The sequence below is a fragment of the Drosophila tropicalis genome, unplaced genomic scaffold (genome assembly GCF_018151085.1).
Source record: "Drosophila tropicalis isolate 14030-0801.00 unplaced genomic scaffold, ASM1815108v1 contig_845, whole genome shotgun sequence".
In the NCBI taxonomy this organism is placed as follows: Eukaryota; Metazoa; Arthropoda; class Insecta; order Diptera; family Drosophilidae; genus Drosophila; species Drosophila tropicalis.
This window is the reverse complement of record NW_027173338.1, coordinates 6,241,167-6,269,136: the sequence shown is the minus strand read 5'-3', so window position 1 is coordinate 6,269,136 and position 27,970 is coordinate 6,241,167. Positions and strand designations below refer to the sequence as shown.

Genomic DNA, 27,970 nt, shown 5'->3' with positions numbered 1-27,970 from the left:
TTGGAAACATTGGAACTTTGCGACAAAGATGTCTATCCTACAATTCACGCTTTGCTCAGAATTTTATGTACACTGTGCGTCACAAATGCAAGCGCCGAACGGTCCTTTTCAACCTTGCGACGTATGAAAACATGGCTAAGAACAACCATGCTACAGAATAGATTGGTAGGCCTAGCACTGCTGAATATTCATTATGACATTGAAGTAAGACCAGAAGATATCATTCAACGGTTTGCAAATCTAGGAGCACACCGAATGGTTTTGTAATTTATGTTTGAGACAGCAACTTATTTGTGTTATTAATCTCATTAACGTATATTCTTTGATGAATTGTAGATTTCTCATCTACGCGTAATATAATATACCAAAAATCCAGTTTGAAAACACTTCTATGTATGTATGTATATATTATTTTTGACTTAGTGTAATAAAATGAAATTTTTTCCATACTTGGTCTACAAAAATTTTTGTCTTCGATTTCCCCCCAAAATCGAATGCACGGTCCGCCACTGATCTCAGGCCTTTATGTGACTCTCTCTCTCGCTCTCTTACTGGTTCTCAACATTAGCCCATACTGAGACCTGAGAGTATCTCAACATTAGCCCATACTGAGAGCTAGCCCTCGCTGCGGATTTTAGTTTGTCTGCAAACATTGTTCAGAGCGGTTCGTTGGCACGGTTGTTCGTTTTATCGCTGCAAACGCATTTAATCCACTAACGGTATCCAGTCTTATCAACGGAAAACCAAAAAAACTAAAAGTGCATGTTGCAATGCTACGAGTTCTGTGTGTTATCTAAAGAAAGAGTGATTTGTGATTTAGAACAAGCAAACTATTAATAAAAAGAAAAATCAAAACACTAAAGAATCAACTCGCCGCTGCACCTGTTTCCTGTGTCAACGCCGGCAGAGCGCATCTGGTTGGTTGGTTCTCTTCGCACGTACGCACCTTTGGCTATGGCTACGCATAAAAATGTCAGGGAGGGCTACTGAAGTGAAGTGAAGCTTGATAACTTAATGCTGAAAGCAAAAAGGGCTATAACATAACACAAAAACCAAAAAAAAAAAAAATAAAACCACAACAACTTGAAGACGGCCTTGTCTTGTCTCATTTGCCCTAAGAGTGTCTCTTCGTGTTTATATCTTTGTTTGTGTGAATTTTCTTCTTCATTATATATGTACATTATATATACCTATACATACGTATACTTACCGGCAATCCATCAAAGTCAGCCTATAAAAATTCTTTGGGATTACACAAACATTTGGATTTAAAATCAACAGCAACAAAAACAACAACAAAAACCTTTAAAGGTAAGCTTAAGATTTTTTCAAAACTTAACCCAGTTTTGAATGGTGTATGTGTTTTTTTCTTCTTCTTCTTCTGTTTTCTAATTAATCCAGTTCGAATTTTTCACTCTTCTATGTGAAAGTCTTTTGATTTTAATCAATCGAAAACTTACTTGTCGAGTTTTTCGTTTCGCTGCGTGTTTATTTTTTGGCGAAAGTCTAGAATTTTCACCCAATTTGCTTTTTCCAATTAACCAAACAAGATTATAAACTTTCTGAATCATGAAAATAATTATGAGTTTTTATGAGTTTCTGCTTTTTATCAAGGTTGATTGAACTTGCAAAGGGTTTTGCAACGGGTTTTTCTAACTGCTCTAACTGATCTCAGAGAGGGAGAGACAACTCATTTCCGTTTCCCCTCTTGAAAGTCTTGGGATCATTATGATGCAAATTTTTCTATCATGTTACCAATTTGTGCTTATATCATTGTCGGCTCTCTGACATATGTATGTACATATGTACATATTGTATACATATCTATGTATATATTGGTTGTACATTTTTAGCATATTTATGCAAATTTATGTATGTAGTTGGGATGTCTTTTCTTGGGAGGTCTTACCGACCTTCCCATTTATTTATGTTAATTTGATTTTTGTAACTTGCTCACTTAATTAGTCAAATGTTAATAAATGGTATTGATTTCGTCTTCTTTTTATATAAATTTCATACAAATCGTTAAGAGTTTCTGAATGGTGGATGGATATCTCACAGCTCGTTATATTAATATTACAATCTATTGTTTAAAGACAAAATCTATAAAACATATACGAAAGGTTCACACGCCATTTTGGGGGAAAATGTTTATAATAAATGTTTAAATTAAAGCTATTTATGAGACATCAGTTGAAGTTTTGTATAATTTGTAGTAGATTTCTTCTTGGGAAAATTGATAACGTTATTCCATAACTTCTGTTGGCTTAGGCTTATCTTCGATCATTTTGGTAAGAGACATCTCAATTGTCAGTTTGGCTTCCAGAAATTTAATACGAATAGAGTTATAAGCAAGTCAGTTTGTTGAGATTTCTAGCATAAGATAAATGACCATAACCTAGACCAACCACAAAATAGATATCCTACCTACCTTTTGATCATTAATCAATAGATTCCGCTAAACTACTTCCCATTTAAAACACTCGTAGTAAAGTGTACGTGCTTGCCAAATCAAATGAGGCGTAGATCCCTTCTGTAGACACAAATCTCAAACGATCACGTTTCTGTCCAAAATCCAAGACTAAATACTACTTGTACCTGTTTCACTTTTCGAGGGCGCTAAATGAAAACAAACCGCACTTGACACACGAGCAGGTAGAAGGATATGCAGGTTAAGGATCTCCAGTAGGGCATTGTTCGAATGCATTTCCTGATTTTTAATTAGCCAAATTGCAGCAACAGACACACACACACACACACACAGTAGACCAACAAAAGTTGTCTATGGTATATTGTCTATTCAATTGTCTTTCTCTTAAGACGTGAGCGGAATATTTCCAATGAAAGAAAATGTCTCTCACACAGAGAACAGGAAATTCAATTCAATAATCAATATCAATAGACAAAATGATGAAATTTAAAATTAAATTTATAAAACTTGACGAATTTAAATATTAGTAGACGTTTTTCCTTTTGGGCTTTGTTTGTTTGGCAAGTTGAATGTGTTACCACATGACAAATTACTGAAAAAATTCTTTTTGACTGTTTCTCATTTGTTTTTCCACAGAACTTTGTATAATAATAATAAAAAACAAATTTACGTTAATTAGTCGGTCGAGAAGTTCTGACTGACTGAATGAATAATGAGATATGAGTAGGATTTTTTTCTGCTGTTGTTGTTATTGTTGTTAATATGAGAAATTCTCAGAGATTTTGATGTGTAGAATGATATATGATTATAAGACTCGAATCTTCTAAGAATCAAATATGATCTAGCATAAATTTTCATAGGAACAAAAAGTTCCATATACCCATTAGATGTATCCATTATATATAGGTTTAATTTTAAAAGCTATTAACTTTCCATTTACCTTTTGTGTGTATCAAAGACTCAGCTGCACCCGCACATCAAATTGGACAGAGACAATTGCAAACCGATTTGCATTTGTGAGACGAAAATTGCCATCGAATTTGTATGCACCCGGACATTTGTAGGCAATTGTTACTGTCGTTTACTCGTGTCATAACTGAAATTGATTTGCAATTCAATGAGCCAAGCTCTAAAATTCAAAAGTATTCCGTATTCAATTGAATTAATACAAAAAACACACACACACTAACATCAAAAATTGGGTTTTTTCTTCAAGTTTGCTGTTGTCTTTATGCCTGTTTCACGCTAACTTGGCTAAATTACAGATAAAAACTGATGCTTAGTCAGCGCCTTTTGCAAAAATGCTAAATTTAATAAACAAATAAAAACATCGGCAGCAAAAAAATAAAATAATATTTTAAATACGTATGTGGTTGGTTACTGATACTTGCAATATATGTATACTCTGTTATACCCTGTGATCACTGCAATTAAAGGGTATATGGGGGATAAGTTTATGTTTACCAGGGCTAGAACAAAATCTCTTAGTAAACGTCGAAATTTTGAAGTTTTGTTTTATCATGGAAGTACTTTTCTAGTCTTACCCATAATAATTTTCAAAGTTTTTGAGCTATTCTATTTATATTTAGGATGCATCATTCCATAGTTAATCTTCATCACTTTACCAAATTTCTTAAGAATCGGTTGAAAATTAAGCAAGATTTAGAGGAAAATAAATTGACTTTGATAGAATCGATAGTAGTTGCCATGTTCGTTTAGGTGCTAGGTGGCGCCACAGTTGATTTGTGGTGCACATTTCCTTTGTGTAAAGAGTGTGGTCCAGGGCATCCTCAGGTCGTATCTCTCGTTACGATTGTGTTGATTTTGATTCATTTTGACGCTTCAGCGAAAATTGAAAGTTGGCGCTGCCGCGAGGAGACAGTTGCTCTTGGTTGTTTTTTGCCCTTATGCTGTTGACACTACGTTTTGTTAACAATTAATTAACAAAAAAAAAAAAAAAGCAAAGTAGGAGGAAAACAAAAAAACTGTTAGCCGTTAACTGTGAAATAATACGTTAAATGATGTGCCATAAAACAATAATAGATAGATGTGGATGGCAACTGGTTTTTTTTTGTTGGCATAGATGCTTGTAATTGGTTTGAATACGGTTTTTCACCCACAGTGTGGGTTCGTAGAATTTGTGCTAAGTGGTTTGATATTGAATATTTGATGTGAGAGAAACTTGTATTAGTCATTTGAAAACTATGCCATTGAGGCCGGGGCAAACTTATTCTCAGAAAAACTCAATGCGAAATATTTGTGAACACCTTTGGAATTTGTAATAACTAAACATTTGGTTAATATCTCTCTCATTATGTACAGATAGGCAATCTTTCATGGTTGAAGCATTTACAGAGTTGATCTCTCAGGGGGGAACGGGGGGAAGATTGTGTTTTATTTCTCTGAATTTGAGTTTGATTCTTTGTGTGTTGTATCTTTTATGGTTAATCAGAGTTTAACTGGTAACTTTCTTTTGTCAAAGTGTCTCAGAGTTTCTCTCACTCTCAGTTTTTCCAGTTGCAACCAACCATTAGGGTCAGTTTAAGTAGCTTCTGTTAACCTTTCATTTAGGCCTCATAAAACTGGAGTGTTATCTTTTTTACCAGATTTACTTTCTACAGTGGGTAAAACACGTGCCTTCCTCTCTTTTTTTTCCTTCTTTTTGAAAACAAACAACAAAAGCGACAAAATTCTCACGCCCAGGTTAATCTTTGGTCTTCTTCTTTGTCTTAATGTGAAACCGCAAAATGCAACCGCAAAAGCCACTAAGAGTTGATCTCTCTCTTTCTCTCTGACTGACTGACTGACTGGTTGGGTCCTATCCTGAGACAGGAATTTAGAATTGCACTGTGGGAATGTTGGCTAAAGGTTGATTGACTTACTTTTCTGTTTTTGTAGTTGTTGTTGGTATTACTGGGTTTCATTAACTTTGAATGCAACTTTTACTTGAGCTTACCCCGGATTCCTGTTTTACAAAATGTGTTGTACCTTTTGGCCGTAATCGATATGCGTGTACAGTTGTTTGCTCTGTTTGCCTTTGGTCTAAAGACCGGAAGGGCCCACACAGTTTAAAGTCCCATTTCGGAGGTCTATTTGAGCGTGATTAATTTTAGTACATCAGTCACTCACTCACTCAGTCAGTCAGTCAGTCAGTCATTCTCTGCCGACTACCAAAAATGCAAACACTTGGCACAGACATTCCGTCCAAAGGGAAAAAAATTGGTCAGAAAAAAAAGGAGAACTCTTTGCACAATTGCATTTTTTTTTGTTCTCCTTTTGCAATTTTTTGTCTCTCCTCTTGAGTTTCTTCTGGTCCTTCTTCTGCTGCAGTCTTTTGACAAATTAACCAACTTAAAAGCTGTTACTGTTGGCCCTGTGAGCTACGGCCATAGCCAGTCGACTACTTTGCCAGTTGCCACTGGCTGCCAAGTGACAACTTGATGTCTTCGTTGGCAGTTCATATGAGTGGCAATGAGGGGCAGGGCTTTCGGGGCGGGAAGCTCCATTTGGATACAAATATTGTAAGCGCTCTCTCTCTCTGTCCCCACTTCTCTTTCTCCCAGGCGACTTAATTGTGCGTTGGTAAATTTGTGTGGGAATCGCTTTGGCTTTACAGTTTTTATGCTCCTTCTTTTTTTTTTTGGTAGTGATTTGTGGCAAGGACTCATGGTATAAAAAGCACTACTAACTGTCCCAGTCCAACTGTACTTGTATCTGGTACTATCTGCAATTAATGAGATTTTGCAATGAATTTATTATTGCCTTGACTTTGTTTTTCATTGACAGCAAAAAAGTCTACGATAAGAGCAATAATTTCTCTGTGGATATCAATTAAAATTAGCTACAGAAACTGAGCCAAACTCCACTGGCCCCCACAAATGTGAATCATTGAAGAACAGAGAGACCTATATATTTTCATAAGGCCTCTTATCGGACATCGTCTGTGGGTCTCTCTCTCACTCTCTGTCCCGGTTTTCCTCCATCATTTCTCGTTTCACTCATATATCACTTACAGTTTTGGGGAGTGAAGAAGAATGTTGGTGGTGGATACAAAGTCTTGATATTAAAACAACTTAATCGACACTTCAATAAAACAGCAAAATGGAAAAAATGGAAAAATTAATCGTCTGTAGTTTAAGTGGAAGGCTTCGTCTTTATGGAGGAGCTCCGACAGAAAGAATAAAACAAAAGACTGGTTATAAAAATAAATATTGCTACCCTTGGAACATATGAATATCCATTGAATGTGCAGACGTGCAGGCAGACCAATCTTAAAGGTCTTCCTCCCTTTCTCGCCCACCCCTCTCGTCTTGTGGCTCATAACTTCATTAAGAGTTCCTTCTTGGAATTCACTGTAAACATATGTATAGGATATATTTTTGTATCCATTTAGGGAGTTGGAGATGCATTTGCATTTCGAAAGTCTTAAGCATATTTTATGATTAGTTTATGTCTGTTGTGACTTTGAAAGCATTAGAAGAGAAACAAAAAAAAAAAAAAAAACAGACTTAAATGTGGGATAGTTTTTTTTCTCGTTTCTTTTGTGATTTATGTGAACAAATGTGCAATTTGTTGTCAGTCGAGACAATAAACGACCTTGCCTTGATCGCAATTTGTGAGACAAGGGGGAAACTGCGTCATTTTTTGGAAAATGAAAACGTTTTGTTTAGAATATTTACTGAAATTTGTATAGAATTGGTTTCCAACTTGCAATGCTGAGCTGCAATCGAAACCCCATTTAATGGGTTTTCGTGGGTGTTGAAATAATTTATTGACAAACAAAGTTTGCCAAAGAGAATAAATTCAGAACTGGAGTAAAACAATACTTACCTTTTCATTGGAAGAACTGAAATCAAAAATTGTGTAACAAAAAACAGTCGAAAGATTTTCTTGTTGTTGTTGTTTGCTCTGAATTTATAATTTCCGCCTAGAGCTGAAAGCTTTATGTGATTGTTTTTTTTTTGTTAGTTATTTTTGAAATTTATGAAGCGACAAAAGCAATGAAATATGACAGGATTTTCATTTTGAAGCGGAGCCAACAAAATAAATTTATTATATTTAAAATGAAAGGTTTTTTGTGTTTTTTTTTCTCCTTATAGACTTTTATGCGTCTGTTTTTTTTTTTTTTTGTTTAATCAGAGTGCGCATAATTTAAGAAGTGCATTTAATTAATTTTAACCATGTGTGTGACAGAGTGAAGAGCTTTTCAGCCGACGAGAATGTAATTAACGAGAATTTAATAACTAAAAGAATATTAAATGCTCTTTAGATAAATTTCATTTTAAAATTTATGCATAATGAAATCTTTTTCATTGAATTTGCCATTAAATAATTTGAAATTAAATATCAACTATAAATAATTGGATTTTGAATACATTGAAAGTGATTAAGTGTAAATTTTAAGAGATAAAAAAAAAGTTTCATTTCACTTATTTTCTATTAATATGTTAATATTAATATTTTTTTAATTAAGACTCAGAAAATATATTATTTTTATTCCACTTGAATTACTTTAAATTATAAACAGAATATGTTAAGTTATTTACATATTTTCATTACTGAATATCATTAAAAATATTATAATTTACTTAAATCACATAAAATGTCATATAGTGTATGAATGACTTTTATTTTTTTTTTTTTTTTTGATTTTTGCCTTTCAATTGCATGTAAAATTCTGTAAAGTGGCAGCTGAAAGAACCCATAACAATTGTTGGTCAATATGAAAAAATTAATAATTGATTAATTAATGAAACAATTGAGTTTAATTGAGTGTCATAGCGAGATTTCCTCTATTTTTTGTCGTTTGCTTGTTGAGTTTGTTTTTGTTTAATGGTCAGTTGCAGCTGCTACTAAAATTGCATTAACAGTTAATACACTGACTAAAACTATATATTTGCACTAAATACCAAAAGCGAAAGATGCAACTTTTTTTCTTCCTAACTCACAACAGCAGCAGCAGCAGCAGGTAAAGTCATTTGGCCATTTGTCGTTTGTTTGTAAAGTAATGGCAACAAAATTGCGTTGAGGTGAGTGCACCTTAAGCAACATGTTCCAAGCTAAAAGCAGCAACAGCAACAACAACAACAACAATCGCCTAGGAAGCAACAACACATCAGGTGGAACCACAAAGTTTGTTGACAAACGCGGAAAAGCGCACCAAAGTCAAAGACCGACAACAACATTGAACTACGCTGTAAAAACGTCATAGAGATGGTCACGTGATGACAAAGCAAAAGATTATTGAAAATTATTAGATTAGAAAATTATAGAGAATTTAAATATTACAAAGAAACAAGGAGAAATGGAAATATCAGCAATACTTTCAGGAGATATAAGTATTTGGGACAATTTTCACAGTAATTATAATCAAATTTGTCAGGAACTATGGCGGAGTTCTGCAGACGGATAAAGTAGTAGTTGAACTGTTTTGATATACTGTCGATCCTCAAATCCAAAGTACTTAAAGTCACCATGTTTAAGTACTAATGCACTTTTGGGCGTCACAATGGCATTCTAGATTGCTTAGAAAAGTCAGAAAGTTTCAAATATATCAAACCTATGGCGGATATCCAGTTCCTTTGCAATATATTTAGTTCTCTTGTTGTCAAGCAATTAAACTGAAAGTTAAGATAAGGCTACAACGATGTGGTTCTTATTCTCTAGTGCAATTACTTTATCAAAATGAGTAAACCAGAGAGACACATAGAGAATTTCTTCAATGCATTGAAACTGACTCTCAATGAAAGTTTCTTTATTTAGGACTGTGTTTTCTATGAATTGATAAACGATTCGTATTTATTTATCGTCTACTAGTAGATCTGCCATCTCTATAGAAGTGACTAAGCGACGCGTGCTGCATTGACGGACTTGGGCGTCGGGCAACTACGTCAAAGCGTGACAAATACCTAGCCAAGAGATGTTGTTTGTAGTTGTTTTTCTTTTTCTTCTCTCTCTCTTTGCTTTTCTGCATCTTCCTGTACTTACTCACAACAACATTTCGCTAAAAAAAAAAGTGGAAAAAATGAGAAGAAAATTGTTGTTAAGATGCTGCTGCTAGCTACTCATAACTTGTTGCTGGCTGGGCAAAAAACAATTAAGTTTGTAACTGTAAGCTTGGCCAGCTGGCAAAAGTTACTAAAAATGCAAAAATAAAACAGCAAAAAAACCCTCAAAATAAATCTTTATCTTTTGGTTGACATAAGAAACTCAGCCAAGAGTTGCTGGCAAGAGACAATTTTTATATAATTCCATTTTGTACTTTATGTTTATCCGCAAGCGAAAAAAAAAAATATAAATAAACTAAAAACTAGTTTAGTTTTAGGGTAATTTAGACCAGACTTCCCATGAATTTGAAGCCAGATCTCATTAAAATACTTGAGAAACAAAAAAGGAACGTTTTCGCCGGGCCAAAAGAAGAAGTTATATAACAATGAATGTGTACGATATGTAAGCCGTATTTAAGTACAATCAACTTCCTGCTAAAAGATGTTGCAACATCTATGTGAAGTATCAAAAGAATTTGTCCACTCATTGTCAGTCAATTGTTGAGATGACAAATCACCAAGAGAAAAAAAACTCTGAGAATGAACAAATTTTAAAAGGCTCGTAAATTTTTGTCACTTTTTGTTCTATTCTTGGCCAGGAAGTGAGCTCCTGAGGCATTCACTTGGCTATGATTGGCCTTTAATTGATGAATGATCGATATCAAATCAAATGAAAGGGAAAATCGAAGAAAAATGATTTTGGGCAATAAAAGTTATGAAATGAGAATGACATCGAATTAGAAGGAGGCCAAAAAGGAAGTTAAATGTAATAAAAGTCATCTTTAGGAAAAATTTAAAGCCTAATAAAGAGTTCTGATACAAAAGGAATTAGTGATAAATATGAGTAAACAAAAAATTGAATAGAAAATTGGTAAAAAGAGAAATATATCACATTTCGCAGACAAAGTTTTTGTTCAGTTTCCAAGAGTTCTACTAGTGAGAGTGCTCTAAAACTCTCACAGGAAAGTTGTTGATTCAAGAACTTTGCCCAAAATGCACTCACACAAAAACTCGACCTCTTTAAAGTTGGCTTAACATTTCAAACTAAAAAACACTAACTCTAGTGCATCGCACCAACCCACGTTGTCTTATCGCTTTGGTTCATGGTTGTGCATCAATCTTATGCTTAGACACACAATATGCTGACAAGAAGAGCCTCTTTACCTGGAAAGATAAAAACAAAGACCGACCGAAAGGGAGACTCACACCTCTTTTCACACCTACGAAAGAATAACCATGGAGAATCTTCTAATTGTGGGCGTTAGCAGGGGAGACAAACGAAATCTAAATAGATCTTGTTAGCCAGCTGACCTCTCCACTCTAATGGAAAGGAAAATCTGCTTTAAATTTCCGTTCTCTAAACAGGAAATTGTATTTGCATTCAAATTTTTGTTTTTGGGATCTGCTCCACGATTTCCTTTTTGGAGTTGATCTGGATTTTTAATAGGTCTTTCCTCTCCTCGACTCCCCCCACTCTTCACTCGTCTCTTAGTTTTTGTTTTATAGGGAAAACATCATCGCATTACATTTCCCATTTTCATTTCCACATGTCGTGCACGCACATTTTGTCCGCTTCTGCTGCTGCCTCCAAAGATGATGACGATGATGCTGCCACAGCTACCTGCTACCAGAAATCGCAGCATGTGAAGAGCTGCAGTTCCAGTGAGTTACTCAGTTCGGCTGATCGGCAGCAGCTGCCTTTGACTTTCTCATAGCGAAATTCCCACGTCTTTGCCTATCTATGGGCTTGCCTATCTATGGATGGATATGGGCAAAGGACTGCAAGTCAGCTGCCTGTGTGTATCAAGTGTATATATCTCATCGAGCACCATATGCATGTGCGTTGTGGTGCTCAGATTGTTTTGTCTCCTTCAGTTTTCTCATTTATGTTTTTTGTTTTTTTGTTTTTGGCAGATTTTCTCATATGCTTTTCACTCATATTAATGCGCGATGTCTTTGAGACATTGGCAGTGCCAGCTGTCGCGTGTCTGTCGTGGGCATGGGAAACTGGAAACAGTTGCACTTTTCATAAGCAAATGTCCATTGCCTTGCTGAAGCAGGTTATTGATTGCCTTTATATATCTCAAAAATCTGTCGAAAAAAGCGAAGACAGAAATCTCGAAAAGATAACTACTTGTTTTTAATCATTTTTCATGTACTTTTATCTTGTACTTGTCTTTAAATATTTAATAATGGCAATTCGGTTTAATTTATTAATCTTCACTATGTAATTGAACAATTTCTTATCTAAACACAATTATTTTTTTTAAAGAAACAATTTCAAACTTTGAGTTGGTATAAGTTTAAAGCTTTGGTAAATATATTAAACTAATCAATATACTTAATAAGTCCTTAGGAAGTTAACTTATAAATATGCTTCTTTATTATTAGAAACAAAATAATTTCTATTGGCCTTTAGTTTTGTCGTAAACGGAAGGAAGCTTAAAGTATCTGTATCTCAATTAGTTTTATCTATGTATAGAGTAACAATTAACAATATTTAAATCTTTCTCAGTCTCTAACAAATTCCTTCTCATTCTTATTACAGGTAAGCTCACTGCATTATCATCGTGAAGTCTTTAGCGACTTTTGTGATCCGGCAAAAACTATTTATAAGGTAATTTGAGACTCGGGCTTCAGCTTAGCAACAGGCAGCGGCAATGTGAATGTGACTTGGAATGCTTTAAATGACAAGACAAATAAAAATTAATAGCTGGACGCGGACTGGTTTGCCTTGTTCTTGCTCTTATTCTTATTTTTCTTCCCGGGTCCCTCGAGAGCGTTCGGTGTCCCTTCTAACCTTCGCTTAGCCACATGCCTTCATTTCCTTTGGCGGCTTTTGTTTACCTTTTCAGTTGAGGTTTTCTCTCTCTCTCTCTATCTTTTTAACATTTTTTTATTTTGGGGGTCTTTGTTGGTTTTGTTCGCGCTTCTGTCAAAAAAAGAAAAATCAAAAGAAGTAGAAAAAAGAGAAAAAGAGAAGCAGAATATTTTGCGTAATGCAAAGGCGCTTGAACATTTTGTCCTCGTTTTTAATAGTCTAAAATTCCAGAGCAAATAATTTGACAGCAAATAGAAACCAAAGAGCAAAGGACAAAGGTTGAAAGCGAGTGTAGAAAGAAAAAACAACAAGGGAAAGGTAAGAGAAAAGCAGGCATAATTTTAGATATATTTCAAATAGCTTTAAGAAATTAAATTTATAAGTTGGTTGCTTGTGGCCCATAATCTGTCTACATCAAACGGAAATCGTCTCTAAGCTAGACACGACAAAGAGCGTTTAAAGTATCTTTGAGATACACTTACGCACAGGCCTCAATTAGAGCAGATAGTCATTGATATTGCCATTGAGTGTCTGCCGACAAGACACCGATGATTATTAAGTGCATCCTTGGCGCGGCTCAAACTGAAAACAGGAAGTCAAATTGGAAGAAATCACTTCCCATACAAATACACTCATTATACGCCGGAGTAACAGAACGATGGAGACATCTACTCAAGACAGATAGATGGATAGAAAGAGAGAGAGAGAGTTTCTAGTCACTTCCGTTGAAAACATGTTTGCGGTTAAGGAATTTGCCTGACTGCATAAATTCTTTTAGATATGATTTATACTTCACAACATAAGGTGTTTTTTGCATGTCACAAACTGGTTCGCCATGCATTTGGCATCCGGTAGACGCCAGAGGGGCCTCAGAGAGGGAAAAGCCAACCCGAATGGAAAAACTCAACCGTAGTAAATATATGTTGTAAATGCTTAAGCATTTGAATTGCGTCTAGATGGCATTAAGAAATACATTCAGTAAGTAACCAAGTAATCTGTACTTACACATTCCACGCATATAGCCAGAGTATTACAACACAATCAACATTGAGCTAATTGAACACTTCAACTTCAACGAAATGTTCCTTTTGAAACTCAACTTCATGCAACAATTTGCTTAAGGCTTCAGGCGATATATTTTGCTGATTTTGTCAAAGTGAAAATCCTTACAAATTGATGCGACTCTTCTCACGTAATATCAATTTTCGATGGTTTGGGGCAAATCACTCACATTACATACGCAAAACCACGCCCACATCCACAAACCAGCAATAAGATAGACAAGGTACCACAGCCCACATCAATTTTTTCTTTCCCTTTTGGAAACTTGTCTTTTTATTCTTCCTATTTTGGGCTGTGGGGCAGGGGAGTGAGAGAATTTTCCTTTTTTACAGAATTTGGGGGAAATCAATGTAAGCGAGAGAGGTGAAAAGAGGAAGCAAGACAGAGGTCACATGTGGCCTGAAAGTAGTTTCTTAATAAGTTTTCCTCTAATGGCCGCACCTCGTTGGCATGCCGGGGGAATGGGGACCTAAATCGAAGAGGGGAAAAATGGAAGTGGAAACGGCCATTAATTCGGTTTTCGTTTGTTTTTTTTTTTTTTCTTTTTTTGGGTGCGTTACAGGAAATGTAAACATTAATAGCGCCATGTGCATAAAAAGCCAATAGGAAATTCAATTAGAATGAATATATGGGAAAAAATATATTCATACATTTATTTGTACAGTTAGATATGTAAATAAAGTATGACCAGTAAGCAATGCTTAATTGAATTATTTAAAAAGATACAAAAACGAATCGAGTGCAATTTGATTAAATATCAAATCTAATAAACTTGATTTCACACAAAAAGTGAAAACTTTAAAATTAATTTATTGCCAAAGACCTAAGCAAACAATATTTAATCAATAAAATAATTTAATTGTATATTCTAACTAGTGAAGCGTAGATTGTTGATATTTTCGAAAACATATTTTAGTTTTGGTTAAAATGAAACTTTGTAAAGTTAAACATATTTTCAAATTTACCTAGAATTTTCTCACTAGTTGCACGTTTAGCTACATTTTGTACATAATATTTTAGGCACACACACACACACACGCACACAGATGCAGTTTAAATTTCCCCCAAAAATCATATGCAATTATTAACAAAGCTCTAAATCTTTGCCATGCCAGAGAATAACTCCCTGCACGTAGAGGGGCAGGAGCTATGGCAAACTTGGTGTAAAATTTACGAGCTCCGCCAAAAACTTTGCGCTCTAAAGTATGCAATGGCAAATTGGAGTGTGTATGCGTGTGGGAGAGTCGTATTTGTGTCGGTGTATCATGTTGAGAGAGAAAGAAGGAGAGAGAGAGACTACTGCATTCGATTCAATTTCATAGTTGGCTCTTGCACCTACGCAAAATTTACGACACTTTTAAAATGCGCAATTTATGAATTCTGGCAAAAATGGGGCGTATTTGTTCTACTCCTCACTCTCTCTCTCTCTCTCAACTCTGCTCTTTTGCCCAAGGGCTTGCAAGCGCTTGGTGTGTATTCGTGCATTGTATTTGCCTGACAGAGACTGTCGGTTTAATTTAAAATGATTTAGGAAAGGATGATAACTTGCCTTGGCAGTTAATGAAGTAGTTTTGGGTACCTAAAACAATAGAAATGAAAATTGCAAATCCAGTTACAAGAATGCCAAAAAAAAAAGAACAAGGGAAATGCAAGCAAAGCTAAAACAATAACTATGTAATTTTCTGGTCAAATTTCCTAAAATAAATATGCTAAAAACCACATGAACATGGAGTATTCAAATCAACGTGGATCATATCCTATTTTTGGAAAATTTAAGTGAAAATAAATTGCAATTGCAATTGAATGCCCGCAAAAGTATGCAAATGATTAGGTGGCAAAAACCAACAAATGAAATGTCATTGCCATTTCAGTTTGACCACAAATTTTAAACAAACGCGCTGTAAATTGACACAAGCTTGAAATGGGAGAAGAAGCTAATGGTGTGCATGTGTGTGTGTGTGGTCCCTAGCGAAAGCCTAAAAGCATGCTCTAAATAATTGCAAATTATTTGTGACACAAGCCTTGCTCTTTTCCACTCTCTCTGGCCACAGTTACTGGCTTGTGTCACTTATGCAATTTTGACACTGTGACAACACCTGTGCCATTTCGCCTCCCCTCTAGTTTCGATTACCGCCATTTCGGCAACCCAGTGGAGAATTATTTTATATAACACATGCGGCGTATGCGTAATGGGAATTTCCACAAAACCCATTTCCATGTTAATCTCCTGAACTTGTTTTGCATAATGACTGTTAAACATACTTCAAAAGCTTTGTTAAAATACAAATTGTTTAATCCAAAAGAGTGGAAAACCTGAAAAACTATCTTCCCTCTCGCTTGCTCTCTATCTGTTTCTCTCATCTTTTTTATCTATGGTGTTCTGTTGCTTCAGGCGTTATTTTCTTTTTTTTTTTTGTGGTTTACTTAATGCTTGCTTTGCCCTTTCGCTGGCAGCTTTCAAGTGCTATTTTTAACCAAAAGACTCTTAGTGCTAAGCAACCAACTACCAACACCCTCTTTTAATGAGCAACGTAGTTTTCTTTTCACATTAAACAATGCATAACGCTTTTCATTTAAAATAAAACAAAGAACAAGAACACCACCGAGGCATCTGGAATGGAAAAAATGTGAAAAATAAAGAAAAACCCCGACAACTACACGTTTTTTTGTAATTCACCTTCAAGGCAGCAGCCGCCAATTAAAAAGCAGTTAATGCGGGGTTTGCAGAACGCAAGAAAAAAAGAAAGACCCAAAACCCAAAAAGGAGAATCACTTCAAAAAAAAAAAGAACATACATACTTACATACCTAGCATTTTCTACAAGTGTAGAGCTCAAATAATTTACTGACAAAGAGTTAACACTAACTGCTATTTGCATTTTTTTTTGCCCCAACTCTTTTATTTTAATTGCTTACCAAAAGAGGGGAAAAAAAAACAAAATTGGCAGACTAAGCGGCTTACAAAAAGCAGCAACATGGTAAAGAGATAAAAAAATGGGGGAAAAATTACCGCCAAAGATAAATAAATAAATAGACCAGCTTAACCATTGCATTATAAATGTTACCGAGACAGTTTGCAACTCGTTTTTTGCATTGCGGTTTTTGCATTAACTTTTTCAAAACTATTTTCTTTAAAAGCCATTTTGTTGTTGTTTTGTTTCATTCTCCCTGCGGGTTGACATTTTGGTTTTTGAATTATTTTCAAAAGTTTATAGAGTAAGTAGTATATTTTATGGCTATCCAATATATTGTGGTAACGAGTGGAGAATAAAATGTATACAGCATTAAATAAAAGTTAATTTGCAATGATTTTTGTGATTTGTATGAAAACCGTTTTACTTTGCGGTTTTTCTTCACATCTCGTTTAATTAAAGTAAACTTTTTTCTGCTTTTTTTGTTTAAATAACATCTTATAACTTAAGACTTTAATATGTAGACATTGGGATACCCTCTGAAGATGGTTTTCTCTATTTCAAAGTAAGGGTTATGAAAAAAAGCAATGTGGCAAAAGTTGGCAAAAGAAACTTAATTTATGCCACAAACTCAGTGGACAAAAGAGATGCCTTATAATTCATGGAGTTCTTGTTTACCCTTAAACAAATGTTTTACTGGATGTTAGTACATTCATTTGGTCTACGAGTTGTCTCGGGGATGGAGAGGGATCGAGATTATGAAGCATAAATTAACCGTAAAGCAAAACATCAAAAATCACTCAACGAAGACTACGCAAAGAACGAAAGACTAAATGAGAAAATATTCAAGATGAATTAAAAGTCGCAAAAAAAAAAAAAAAAAAAAAAAAAAACGGCGAAAAGCTTTTGCAATGCTTCGTTGAATATTGCGGCAAGAAATCAAATCAAATCAAAGCGAAACGAAATGAAATGAAATACTTTTCTATTATAAAATTGCTAGAACAATGCTCCAAGTGTAATGAAAATGCCAACGGCCAATGAAGACCTTCAGTGAATTATTAAAACTATGCACTCCATTAAATGGGTTTCTGTTTTTTTTTTTTGTTTTAATTCCCAATTAAACATTTCGGAGCACAATTAAATAATGCGTTAAATAATTGACTTTTACCCTTTTTGGTTTTATTTTTTTTTTTTTTAATGCGGCGGATTTCCTTCATATTTGGGGCCAGATGGCAGCTGGCAAATATTTGACAGGCCAGATGAAGAGTCGCGTTTTTTTTTTTTTTTAAATCGAGTTTATTTTGTTCGTAAATAAATAATGTTTATAAAAATGTTTTCATATTTAATATTGACTAACGGAAATGGTCACAGATTGAAGATGCATTTTTTTAGTGCAATTTTTTTCCAGTTGATGCGGCATCACATGCATATTTAATTTGATTTCATATATATACAAATATATATTTTTTTGATTTTATTTCATTAAAGTTTTAAGGCAAATTGTATAATTTAAACTACGAAACAGACTTTAATTCTATTTTTAAGCTTAAGAGTCAAAGCAGGAAGAAACTTAGTGCTTATTTAGTTTGAAATGTAATTGAAAATATTTTCAATCCCAAGTTTGATTAGTAAAAGTTTCGTATAATCTTTGGGATGGTTTTGTGTCCATAAATTTAGTCATGACTTTTTCTGTTTTATTCTAGTCACATTCCGTGACTCATTTGAGCAATGTCTACTAAACAAATTATGTTTCCCGATGCTCATTCCAATTTGAGTCCCCTGTTTCAGAATTTCTGCTTTGTGATTTTTCATTTTGTGGCAAGGCAGCCAACAAGAGAAACATCATCAGAATCATCATCGTAATCATCGTAATCATCCTCTTTGCCAACCGCAACGCATTTGCTTTGGTGACAATGATGGCCACATTTGGGCAAACGCTTGGAGCTCGACGCAGTCTATGATTAATAAAGACCACAGAAACATGACAGTAAAATCTTATCAGTGAAGGCAGCTTGTCACAAAGACGACCTTAACCTTAAAGGGAAAAAGTGTTAAGTCGCGTCTCTTTTTCGTCGTTTTTTTTTGGTTTTGTTACTTTGTTTTCTTTTTTTAAAGAGTCTTAAGCAGCCACTTGTTATGTAGGATATCTGTAAAGGATTCGTTTTGGCCTTTTTTCTGGTCTGCTGGCCTTGAAAGTATTTTGGCATTTTTCATTTTTTGGAGTTTCCTTGCTTAATTCAATCAATACTCATCCGTAATGCCTTTGGCTTTTCTTTGGCAATGTGTGAAAATGATAAAGGATGTTTGCTTATTGATAAAAATACAAAGTTTCGTTCTCCGTTGAAAGGTTCAAGGACCAATGTCAGGCCAGTCGATTTTTATCACTCGCTTCGAGCCTGATAGATCTCAACGGTGCGTGCAATGCAAAAAAGAAAGAAAATGCGAACGAAATATATAAAACAAAGTCAAAGTCAAACTCAAAGTCTGTGACAATGTGACGATGGAAGGATGGTAGTGGGGGAGAAAAAAAAAAGAAACTTAAAATTAAAACATTCCTTACAACTTCTCCATGAGGACATCCAACAGTTGTCTTGGCCAACTCGAAGGCTAAGTCTGAGTCTGAGTTGGATTTTATTGCTCTTTTTGCTTAGATGTTGTTGCTGTGTCTCATTGTCCTGCTGTTTGCAACTTGTGTAATGCCATCCTTGTCGTTCTCCTTGTTGTCCTCGTCGTCGTCGTCGTTGTGATTGTCGTCCTTTAGTATCAGTCACTCAGTGAGTTGTACTATGGCCTTCTGGAATTTATGCGACTTTTGCAGCAGTTGCAATTGACCTCTGACCTTAGCATTGGCCATATTGATAGAATAATTGGAAAAGTTCTAGCACTATCTTAGCCAGACTACACAATATAGATATCACAAGCGGTAAAGTTCAATACCACAATCATAGTGATATATTAATATGGCACTTTTCTTTGCAATTCAATTCACTGCGGAAAATCGTTTTCCACTTTTACCTCCTACTCATTTCCTCACTCCACAAAATGTTTCTCCTCAAATTTTATGCGATTTTTCTAATTCAATTTTCTTTTAACGATATTTTGTTGATTTCCTTTTTGCCCCACTCTCTCTCTCTCTCTCTCTCCCCCTCTCTCCCTTTCGTCTGTTCTATACCGAATGCTTTTTGTGCGTGGGAGTGCTTTTTTTCGTCACTTTTTTTTGTGTCTTCTCGTGTTAGAAATTAATTTATTTGATTTGCATTTCAATTCGGGTCGTCTTGGCATTAAAAATTTCTCAAGTTTCAGGCAATAAGCCTAACTGAATTCAATTAGTTTAAATTTATATTTTTTTCGTTGGAAAAGAACCTTGGAACATTGCAACTCCTAAAGTTAAGATAATCGTTATCGGAACGTTCTCAATAATTCACATAATTTCTATTATCATTTTGTAGGAGTGGCAAGAGTTCAGTTGCCACTGACCCGCGACAACTTTGCGTGAAGCTTTGCAACATTAGCCGCTAATTGCGGGAGCAACAGACGCTATCAATTCCCCATTGCCTCCTTCTTTTGTATAACCCTCTCTCAATCTGCAGTCACAATTCACAAAAGTGTCCCGGGAGTGGAGGGGAATGGGATGAGAGTTGCTCGTATCGTTTGCATTGCTCCAGTGCTTGCTGAAATTTATGCTGGTTCGTTATGGTTCACTTGCTGCTAAAGTGGAAGGAGAAACCCATCTTCTGCTGTGAGCTCCTCCTCCTCGTTCTCCTGCTCTTCTTCTCTACTCATATTCGACTAGGGCACCATACTGAGTTCTAATTAATCGTGTGAAAGTCGCGCAATCATTTTTTTAGTTCTACTCTTTTTTTTTTTTTGTTTCTTTTAGTTTGAGCATTTTAATTAATGTTGCCGGGTTTCCATATTAATGCAAATAATTGAGCGAAAGAGAAATATTTGCCATATGCTCAGAGCTAGTAATTAACAGCAGCAGGAGCCCTGAATGAATGCCCACACACAAAGACCCGAAATGAGAGAGGGAGAAAGAAAGTGATTCTGATGCATTGGCAGTGGCCTCTTCAACCGGATGTTGAGCCGGGACCATCGAACAACTTCCGCTTACAAACGCTTTACAATGCGGCACGCCTCGACATCTTTCAATGCCTGGCTGGTTAGGGTCTGAGATTCGGCGAGCATTCAATCAAATGTCAGACAATTTTCCATAGTGACGTAGGTGAGCAGCATCGGAGTCAGTCTGCCTCAGCCTCTGCCTGCTCTTCTCTGCCCCATTTCATGTTTTCATGGCTCATTGTCAACGCGAGCGCGCCCATTGCCCCAAGCCCTTTTATTAATTTCAATACATCACCAAAAGCCTCTCTCTCGTTTCCCCCCCATCTTCTGGCTGAAGAGCCCACTCTATTCCATCCCTCCACTCCTCCATTTGCATGCTTCAATGCACCCTCGTCGGGGCTGGCGAAAAGTGGCAGCATTTATCAAGTAACAGAACAGAGGAAATTCGTGTTTTTTTTTTTTCCATAATTTTTTTTTCTTCTTTTAAATGCTATACCCACATGTTCGTGCCTCTTATTGGAGCTGCGGATGTGGCAACTTCATTTACAGTTGCAAAATTCTTCCAGGAATCGATGATGAAAAGTTGAATGAACATTAATGAGCAAAGGCTTTGAATACAAGTGTGATGTAAGTGCTTGGGTTATGGATGAGAGCCGCTTAATCAGGTTTCAACGTAGATCATGAATTATGAAGAAATTATAAAAAAGTCTAAAGGAGAATTGAATCGATTATTGTTTCTATTTTTAATCTTGGATTTTCTTTTCTGTTTTTTTCCAGATGCTGAAACACGTACAAATCTCACCCTTACGCAATCGCTCCGATTCCGTATCGTTGCGTTCCACAAGTCAAGCCTCCTCCTGCGCCAGTTCCATGTGTGGGAGTCCAGAGCCTCCCACAGACTTACAGCGCACTCCCTCAAGAGCATCCAGCTATTCCAGCCTCAATGAGCAGTTGCCACAGGTGGGTTATAAAGACAACATTTGAGTGATTGAAACGTAACTAACTTTTTGGCCCTTTTGTGTTTTTCTCATTTTGCAGACCACCATCAAAGTCTATACCAATTGCTTGAAAATTGACATTGAATACAAGACTTTGGGAATTCAATGGGATACGACTAGCACTGAAGTGATTGCCCAGCTGTTGAGACGGTGAGTTAATGGATGGGAAATTCGAAAATGAACATTTGATATCTAATATTTGTGTTTTCCTTTTGAACAGCCTCAAGATGCGTCATCGTGATCCACGTCTCTTCTATCTCTCCATGGAGGTGGCCGTACGACGTGCTGGTGTGAAGACCATTTTAGTGCTTGATGAGGACACACGTCCGGCCATATTGCAGGCCTGTCATCCGAAAGGCGAATCACGTTTCTGTCTGCAGCTAAAGCCCGGCGGCTTAATCCGTGTCCACACCTCAGCTCTGCAGCCCAGCTCCCAGTACAAGTCTCTGGTTATTAGTGAGGAGACCAACTGCGATGAGTTGCTGCATTTGCTGCTGGGATGCTACAGTTCTTTGGAACCAGTCGAGAATTTCTCACTCTACGAGGTTTGCCCTGGTCAAGAATGCCAAAGAAAATTGCATCCCGACGATTTGCCTCTCCGCGCTCAGGCTGAGCGCATGAAGAGAGGAGAGAATTGTCACTTTCTAGTACGTCGCACACCCAACTATGCCAGACGTCGCCAATTGTTGGCTAATCTCAATGAGGCTATCAATCAAAGCTATGAAGCCGACCATGCGACACCAGGTGAAACTGTTGAGGATTCGACCAGTCTGCTTGAGCTCTCCCTGGAATCAGATTTGTCCCTGTCCGAAGATCTGCGTAGTTGCAGCAGCAGTGAGAGTGCCGAGGATGATGAGTGTGCCAGCAGTTCTGGTTCATCAGATAATTCTACCGAGTGTGCAATAACACGACGAGATTTCTATCAGCGCACAGCCACGCCCACAGCAGCAACCACAAATGCAACAAATGCCAACGTGGTCAACAATCCCAGCAACAATGTATGCATCTCCCCTGCCAGACCATACAGTCCCGTGTATAATATTCGTGAGATACGCACATCCTCCCATTCGTTCTCCTCACTGGGAAAGGATAAGAAACTGCTGGATATACACATGAATGCTCGCTATGCCCCATCGGGAGTCTATAGTCGACTTTTGCCCGTTGCGGAAACGGAAATATCTACAACTTTGGATGTGAATGGCAATGCCAGTGGAAAACTCACAGCGGAGGCTGTCAATAATAATCCAGCCAAAGGTCTGGGACACTTTGTCTATCTGTAGCGCATGAAGTCACAATGAAATGTACATAGGAAAATGTTTTAGATTAAGTTTGAAAAGAGAACGAAAAATGGAAGAGAATCCCCCAAAAAAACGAGTACCGTTTGGACCAAAGATGCATTTGTAGTTTAAGCTAACAATTCTTAACCTTGGGAAATGTAAATACTTAGTTTAAATCAATAAGAAATGAAGTTGGCTAAGAGTGTCTACGCTAATTGCGATTGCAAAAAGAAAAAGTCAAGTAAAGTTCACTCATTTTATATTCAGTAACCACTCTTAATCCCAAAAAAATAAACAATCATATCTAACCATTAAAAAGGCAGACGAAAAAGAGTCTATAGCTTAAGGCTTTAGTTCGGGAACTAAAGTTACAAATAAGTTTTTAAGAAATCTTTAAATAATACCTAATAATTATTATTCATGTAGAGACCAAAAAGATATTTTTTAATAATAACCTGAAAAGCATATTAAAAAAAAACAAAAACTCATTGTTTCTCTCCTGCATCCTCTTTAAAAGGATTACCCTGGTGGCTTCTGTCTCATTTATAATTGCATTAAAATCAAGTTAAACCCCCAATAGCGGGGAAAAGCCAATATAAATAGGCCCACAATTAATGCGTCGGTCAACCAAGCAATTTGTATTATGTATTTCCTCATTTTCTTTCATTTTTTTTACTGTTTTTATTTTTATTCTTTTTTTTTTTGTGGTACTTAAAAAAAATCTCCCAGAATGGAATGCAGCTTATAAATGATTTATGGGGCGTATGCGTAATAAGCTTTCTTTTCGCATTCAGTTTTCGTAATGGCAAAAAAGAGATGTTTTAAAGTCCTTAGAATGGTATCGAATGTTGCATACTCTTTCAAATTACTTGATAAACAAATAACAGAGTAATTAACACTTCTGAAGAGTTTTATCGATCCTTTATTTAAAATAAACTCTATGATCAACTTCATTTATCGGATGTCAAACTTGAATGGCCATTAACAGGCCTTCAAAAACTTAATCATTAACCTTTGGAACGAAATGTTGAAATGAATTTATACATCATGCAATCAAAATAGCTTTAAAATGTGTAATATGTGTTTTATATTCTTATCTTTATAATCAAACCAATTTTGAAGTTCATTTCATTTTACTATTCAGAGCTATTATCACCTAATATTTATACCATTCGTGTTTATCAAGAGGTGTTAACAATAATTGATTAATAGGACTTAAATTGATGATGTCTAAATGTTTCCTTTCTGAAATTTTTGATACTCAATCCAACATTTCAAACAATTTCAGTTAATTCATTGACTTCTAACTATATTTTTGATCAATCGCTATCCCAAGCTACATTATCAAGGACTTACTTCTCATTGAAGTTTTAGTTAGCGTTGGAAAAAATACTTAAGATAATCACTTTCGAACAAACGCATAAACAAAGTCACTAATACTCTTTACTTGGTATTGCCAAAAACTCTTCAAAATGATTACGTATTTATGTAAGGGTATTACAAGAAAAAGGTAAAACCTTTAGCAGACATTACATACAACGAAATCACGATTTTGGCAATGTCCATTAGTGACCCTTTAAAGGATCTTATCCCTTTTTCCTTGCTATGGCGCCCTATCTAATTTATTAGGCAAAAAGCAAAACAGAAAACCCAAAAAACTGAAGGAAGAAGCAAAATTAAAAATCAACAAATTTGCCAAATGAAATCCAATTTGTTGCATCCTAAAATAATAACTCGAGATTTGCAAACAAAATAATCCTGCGTCCTGCTACCTTTTTTTCCCCCTTTTAATTTGCGAATGTTTTTATGGGGCAAAACCCAAAAGTTATTATAGCCTAGATTGTGTTACGTTTATATGTATGTACATGTGTCTGTGTGGCACTTTAAAAACTTAAAGTCGTTGAGAGATGTGCATGGGTAAGTTTATGAAAAATGCATAGAGCTGCTGTGCAACGGAAACGGAAATGCTAAACAGAAAGAAGCAGACTCTGAGTCCAGAGCATAATAACTTAAGCACTTTTTAAGTCGAATTTAAAATTTCTTCTTCCAAGCTATGCAAAAATCATTTCGGGGACTGCCTCAATCCAGCATGTTGCCCCACTGCCTTGTTGCCATACTCAGGCTGGCTGGCTGGCTGGCTGGCTGGCTGGCTGGCTGGCTATATGCCAAACTTCAGACATGGAAAACTTTACCGGCTGTTGCAGTCCAGATAACTGCCTGTCATTGACGTTGGCTGGAAGCATGGTGCGGAACAGGAGATGGCAGTCAAGTCAGAGACCAAGAGAAAGAGAGATGGAATGACTGAACGGCATGCCAATTGGTAGAAATGTTTCGCCTGTTCTTGCTTGCTGGGCTCCGGCTACATTCTACGGCCTAAAAGTATACCCAATAGACATTATTTTTATTGCAGCAAGACTGGTTAATAAACAGTGCTCTTTGATATATCTATGCTAATGAATTTGGTAGTTTCATTTTAATGTTAACTTTTCAAAGTTTTTCTGGCAATTTTAAAAAGTTTTCTTAAGCATTTTTTTCTTGCGTCTTTTCGTATAAAAAACATCAAAATTAAAAAATTCTATGACCAGGCTAACAGAAACTGGCAGTTGGCCATTACGTTTGCTTAATATACTTTCAAAAGGGTATATGCATTTTCATTAGAAGTTTGTGACTTAGAAAAACTCATTCCTACAGTTATTTGCATATTGTGTGGAAGATTTAGTTTTAAAAGATTTCGATTATAATTTTTAATATCTGCCTTATATTAAACGAATTGAATTATAAATAAGTGACCTTCCTTTGAGAAACAAGAGTATTTTCGAATAGAATTTCCATTAGGGATTGGGAATTGCAAGTCCGTAAGGGTATGCAAACTTTATTATCTTTGAATCAGATACAAAAACTACAAAAACTTTTTGGGATAGTGTTTTTCTCTCTCTCTCTCTCTGTCTTTCTGTCTCTCTAATTCTCTTGAGTTTTATTTGTCTTCTGCATTACACTTAATTCATTTCATTTCATTTAAATTAATTTCTAGAGCACACACAAAAATGGCTTAACTTGGTAGTTTTGCTGTCTACAGTTGTCCAAATACCAAGTTGTTCTGTCAAATTGCTTGCCACTTGTTGTTGAAAGAAAGACCGAGACGAAGTAGAAACTTGCCACTTAACTTTTCGCATCAAGCAAATTTGGATAGCAGCAGGGGCCTGCTGTTCTTTTTTTTTAGGAGGAGGGGGAAGGGCAACGTGTGTAATGGATGCAAAGTTTCTTGCCCAATGATCCAGGGATATTAGTCAAAAGTCAAGAGAGAATGAAAGTGTTGCCAAATACAAACTTCTTCGTAAATAATAAATGAGAATAAATCATCAGGCAAATAGATGGAAAAGTTTCAAACGGATAATTTAAAATCAACCAAAGAAAAATGTTAGTGTAGTTTGAGGTTGGAGACACACTTTGAAAATCAATTTTAAGTTTGTTTTCCTCATTTACTTTTCGAACTAATTGTTATGGAAATTAGAATGCAAATTTTCAATACATGCAATGTAGATTAATTAAGCTCAATTCTTTCTTGGTATCCTAAAGGACACCAAATCAATGCCAACTTATATCTAGAAGGCTAGATGGCGAGACGTCTTTCAAGAAACAGATAAGCAGATAAAAGAAAGAAAGTAAATCCAACTAATTGTAGAGAACTGATTAAATAAGAAAAGTATGAGGAAAGTTGTATCAACCTCATGACTGGGTTGATAAGGGGGAGTATTGTGATTGAAGAAAAGTATCTGTTGTGTATGCAGCCCTATCATATGTTGTGTATGCAGCCCTATCATACGTTAGCCATCCGGCAACTCTGCTGGCTTGACGGCAGTACAGTTCAGCCGGTCGTTCGCAGCAAGCACACGCGTTATAAACTTGCGATAGATATATATATGTAATTTCAATATCACCTAATCAATAAACATTCCAAGATATTTCAAACTGGCGACGAGGATGGGATGCTAATTATCATCCGAAATAAACTTGGAATTATTGACGCAAAATATCAAAAAATTGTCACGCACAAAAGCATACATATACGTTTACATATACATGCTGTGGTGAAATTTTGCAAACGTTTACACACACATTTGCATGGCAGAGTCGCTTGCTGGTGAATTTGGTGAGATTAGCTTGGCCGGCGTTTTTGAGGAAGAGAAGGAAGTAATTGATTCTACGAGTGCTAAATATACTCAACGGAACCCAATTATGACGACAGTTGGAAGTTTGGAACCGTTTGATTTGGGACAGCCAAATAAATGGGGCTCATATTTGGAGCGATTTAAATTGTTCCTGCTTGCCAATGATGTCAAAGACGAGGGTCGCAAAAAAGCATCTTTCCTCACATTGGTCGGAGCACCAGTCTACGATCTTTTGACATCATTGGCGTTTCCAAACCAGGTCAGTACATTACCGTTAGACCAAATTGAGAAGATTCTAACTGATCATCTTTGTCCACGTCCATCGGAAATCGCGGCATTTTATCATTTTCACAAACGTGATCAACATCCGGATGAGACCGTCGGAAACTATCTCGCAGCCCTGCGGGCATTGGCAGTGGGTTGCAATTTCGGAGCAGCGTTGGACAGAATGCTGCGTGATCGTTTTGTATGCGGCATGAGGGATGAAAGCTTACAGAGAAGTTTTCTTGCAGACACTGAATTGACAGTGCAGAAAGTTTTGGAGAGAGCAACTACTAGTGAAGCTGCAGCAGCGAGTGCAAAGGCTATCAGACAGCCTAACGAGACTATCCACAGCATCAAATCACAGCGCCCTCAACAACCATATAAAGGAAAAGGACAACAATGTGCGGGTTGTGCCGGTCCACACGGCCGGCAGCAATGCCCTTATCGTGAAGCAATATGTCACGGCTGTGGCCGGAAGGGCCATCTTAAGCGTGTCTGCCGGAGTAATGACTCGTCGAGCGATGTTCATCCAGTAAAGGGCAAAAATTCACGTGGGAAATCGGTAAACCTCATATCTAATCTGGTGAGCCTGAAGAAACGTATCACGGTACAGATTAATGGAAAATCGTGTACTTTTGAAGTGGATTCTGGATCTGACGTAACTATGATGACGTTGCGGACTTATGATCGTATCTGGCCAACAAACAAGCCTAAGGTTTACAACTACGATCCGGGGTTTAGTGACTACCAACACAACCCAATCCAGATACTAGGAGTTTTTGATGTATCAATTCATTACAACGGTCGTAATATTGATAATCTACCAGTCATCGTCACTAAAAGCGGTTGTAGCGACCTTCTGGGTTGTAACTGGTTCGACCCACTAGGCATCAGTATCAAGGGCATACATTCAGTAGGCAGTGACGTAC

At 36.3% G+C, this 27,970-nt stretch overlaps 1 protein-coding gene across 1 annotated transcript; it reads left to right on the top strand.

Annotated features, from left to right (window-relative positions):
* Window positions 1–657: 657 nt before the first annotated feature.
* Window positions 658–23,075, top strand: rau (RA domain-containing protein rau). Its single transcript, XM_068294918.1, has 4 exons — window positions 658–1,311; window positions 21,111–21,293; window positions 21,372–21,481; window positions 21,552–23,075. The coding sequence occupies exons 2-4, from the start codon at window positions 21,111–21,113 to the stop codon at window positions 22,609–22,611; spliced, it is 1,353 nt and encodes a 450-aa protein (XP_068151019.1). The 5' UTR covers window positions 658–1,311; the 3' UTR covers window positions 22,612–23,075.
* The last annotated feature ends 4,895 nt before the right edge of the window (window positions 23,076–27,970 follow it).